This window comes from Penaeus japonicus, unplaced genomic scaffold (genome assembly GCF_977035675.1).
Source record: "Penaeus japonicus unplaced genomic scaffold, GWHDUDI00000001_assembly GWHDUDI00000010, whole genome shotgun sequence".
Classification (NCBI taxonomy): domain Eukaryota; kingdom Metazoa; phylum Arthropoda; class Malacostraca; order Decapoda; family Penaeidae; genus Penaeus; species Penaeus japonicus.
The window spans coordinates 9,132,389-9,134,888 of NW_028234412.1; the positions used below are offsets into that span (position 1 = coordinate 9,132,389).

General features: G+C 34.5%; 2 protein-coding genes across 2 annotated transcripts in view; both read left to right on the forward strand.

The window, feature by feature from the left end:
• LOC147471091 (uncharacterized) overlaps nt 1–505 on the forward strand; it is a 971-nt gene extending 466 nt beyond the window's left edge. The window contains exon 3 of the mRNA XM_086540305.1: nt 38–505. Coding sequence (XP_086396431.1) covers nt 38–230 — 193 coding nt within the window. The 3' untranslated portion in view covers nt 231–505. The remainder of the gene's footprint in view (nt 1–37) is intronic.
• Nucleotides 506–2,047: 1,542 nt separating this feature from the next.
• Nucleotides 2,048–2,500, forward strand: part of LOC122261297 (pro-resilin-like) — an 899-nt gene continuing 446 nt past the window's right edge. The window contains exons 1-3 of the mRNA XM_086540306.1: nt 2,048–2,053; nt 2,164–2,396; nt 2,480–2,500. The exon at nt 2,480–2,500 is cut by the window's right edge and continues 102 nt beyond it. Coding sequence (XP_086396432.1) covers nt 2,048–2,053; nt 2,164–2,396; nt 2,480–2,500 — 260 coding nt within the window. The remainder of the gene's footprint in view (nt 2,054–2,163; nt 2,397–2,479) is intronic.

The window sequence follows — 2,500 nt, forward strand, 5'->3', positions numbered from 1 at the left end:
TCAAGATATAAAATAACAGGGCTTTTATCTTTTGTAGTTACTACGTCCAGCTGCCCGATGGCCGACGTCTTCTGGTCGAGTATTACGTGGACGCCACCGGTTACCATCCCACCGTCACCTTCGAGGGAGAGGCGCAGTATCCTTCAGGAGGGAATCAGGGATACGGCCAGTCTGGCCAAGGAGGAAACCAAGGTTCTCCCTCGCAGCTATATGGCCCTCCATCTAAATAGGAGAGTGTCCAATTTTGCTGTTATATTTCTTGTTATTATAAATTGTTTTTTGTAGATCAGAGAAATAAATTGTTACAACGATATTAAAGAACCTTCTCTTTTACCTAAAGAAAGCCCAATAAACTTGATAATAATAAAAAGCATAAACATTGGTAAAAAAGAAAAGAAAGAAAACAAAAAACAAAACAAGAATCCATTCCTACAAGGAGTGTAGATAGCATGAGATGTAGAAATTGATATAAGTTTGCACTCAAGACGAAACACCGTTCACCCTCCGTGGACGCCCACTGTCCCTTGGGGTCGTCTGAAGATTCAACAGGGTAACAATATTGGTCCGAACTGATGCCATTCCTCTAATTATATTATATATATCTATAGCTCCCCCCCCCCCCTCTCTCTCTTTCTCTCTCTCAAATAAGAAATATAATATCAAAGCGGGAATGCGGATGATCTCTCAGATACTATTGTCATAGAGACAAATCACAATTGTAATTATAATCATGATGGTACTAGACTCAATAATGTTTATGGAGAGTATTAACTTTTTTCCTATCATGCTCTTCATTTATACTGTCGTCTTTATTGTAATGATAATGATAATATAGATAATGAAAAGGATGATGATAATGATGATGATGATGATAGCGATACTAATGATAAAAATGCTAATGATAATGATGATGATAATGATAGTGATAATAATAATGGTAAAGATATTGAGGATGATAAAAATGATACGAAAATGATAATGATAACAATTATAATAATAACAATGATAACAATTATAATGATAACAATAATAATAATGAAAACGATAACAATAATGATAACAATTATGGCAATAATAATGATAATGATAATAAAAACAATGATAATGATAATCATTATCATCATTATAATCATTATTAGTATTGCTATCAATATAGATATCATTATCATTTTCATGACCGCTATGACTGATTTTACCTTGAATTAAAGTATATGTTTCGTTACCACTGTTATTTAAAATCTTCATTCGTTATATAATTACCATCATTGCAATATTCTAGTGATAGCATCATGTTGTTTTAAGATGATATTGACGATAAATATAATGATAATGAAAATCATAAAGATTATATTTCTAATGTTATCAATAATTTTATGGTCTTATTAGTCTCTAGGAAATTGTTGAATCCGGATCAGGTTATTAGTAAACAAATCATTACAAGCTTAATTGGTTATATTGAAGGGCGAGGCGATGCAAAGAAAGGACTTTATTTATTAAATGCATTAATGTGTAAGAAAAACAAAACGAAAAGGATACACTAATACGGTAAATGCAGAACATATTACTAGTCCTCTCCTATAGATGAATATAATATGAATAATAAGAGAATAATATAATCACGAATTAGAATTAGAAAGAGAATAATATAAGAATAAAGAGAATTTGACAATAAACATGATAGATTCTAGAATAAAGTAATAAATAAAACACCATAATTATTTCCCATTCTTTTAATGGCTTGCATGTGACTTTCTATATTTCACTGTCGTGGAAGGGCTCCTGATAGATATAACCGTGTAAATCACTTTTAATGGGGACGTTAACCATCTAGAATGCCTTCAGGACTAGGAATTGCTTTTCATATCCTGTACATCTTTAAATCTACGCATTTTTATAGCATATACATAAGATGAATAAATGTGTGAAAAGATAAACGGGAAAAGAAAAGTAAAAGACACTATCACTCCGCCTCCAATTTCAGCGTCCTATAAATGCGAGCTTCCACCTTCAGTCACCACTTCTCATCGCTCTCTCGACCGAAGCAGAAATGAAGGTAAAGACCAAAGTTAAAGAAGCTTTAAGTATAATCAGATTCAATTTTTCAGGTGTGTTTGTCATCCTAGTGGCTGTGGTGATTCATACGTTTAAATTTATCTTTTATAGCAGGTATCCGTTGTGTTTGCCTTTGTTTTGGCTGTGGCGTTGGCGATTCCTCAAGAAGGATACAATTACCCGGCACCAGGAGGTCAGGGATCCCAGTTCCCGACCGGAACGGGACAGGCACAGTACCCTTCAGTGCCCGCCCAGTACGCCTTCCAGTGGGATGTGAATCACGAGCCTTCAGGGAACTTCTACGGCCACAAAGAGCAGAGGGAAGATGCCAACACTCAGGGAAGGTGAGCGTTCACAAATCTACTTGATTTCATACGTATAACTTTTATTTCAAGATATAAAATAACAGGGCTTTTATCTTTTGTAGTTACTACGTCCAGCTGCCCGA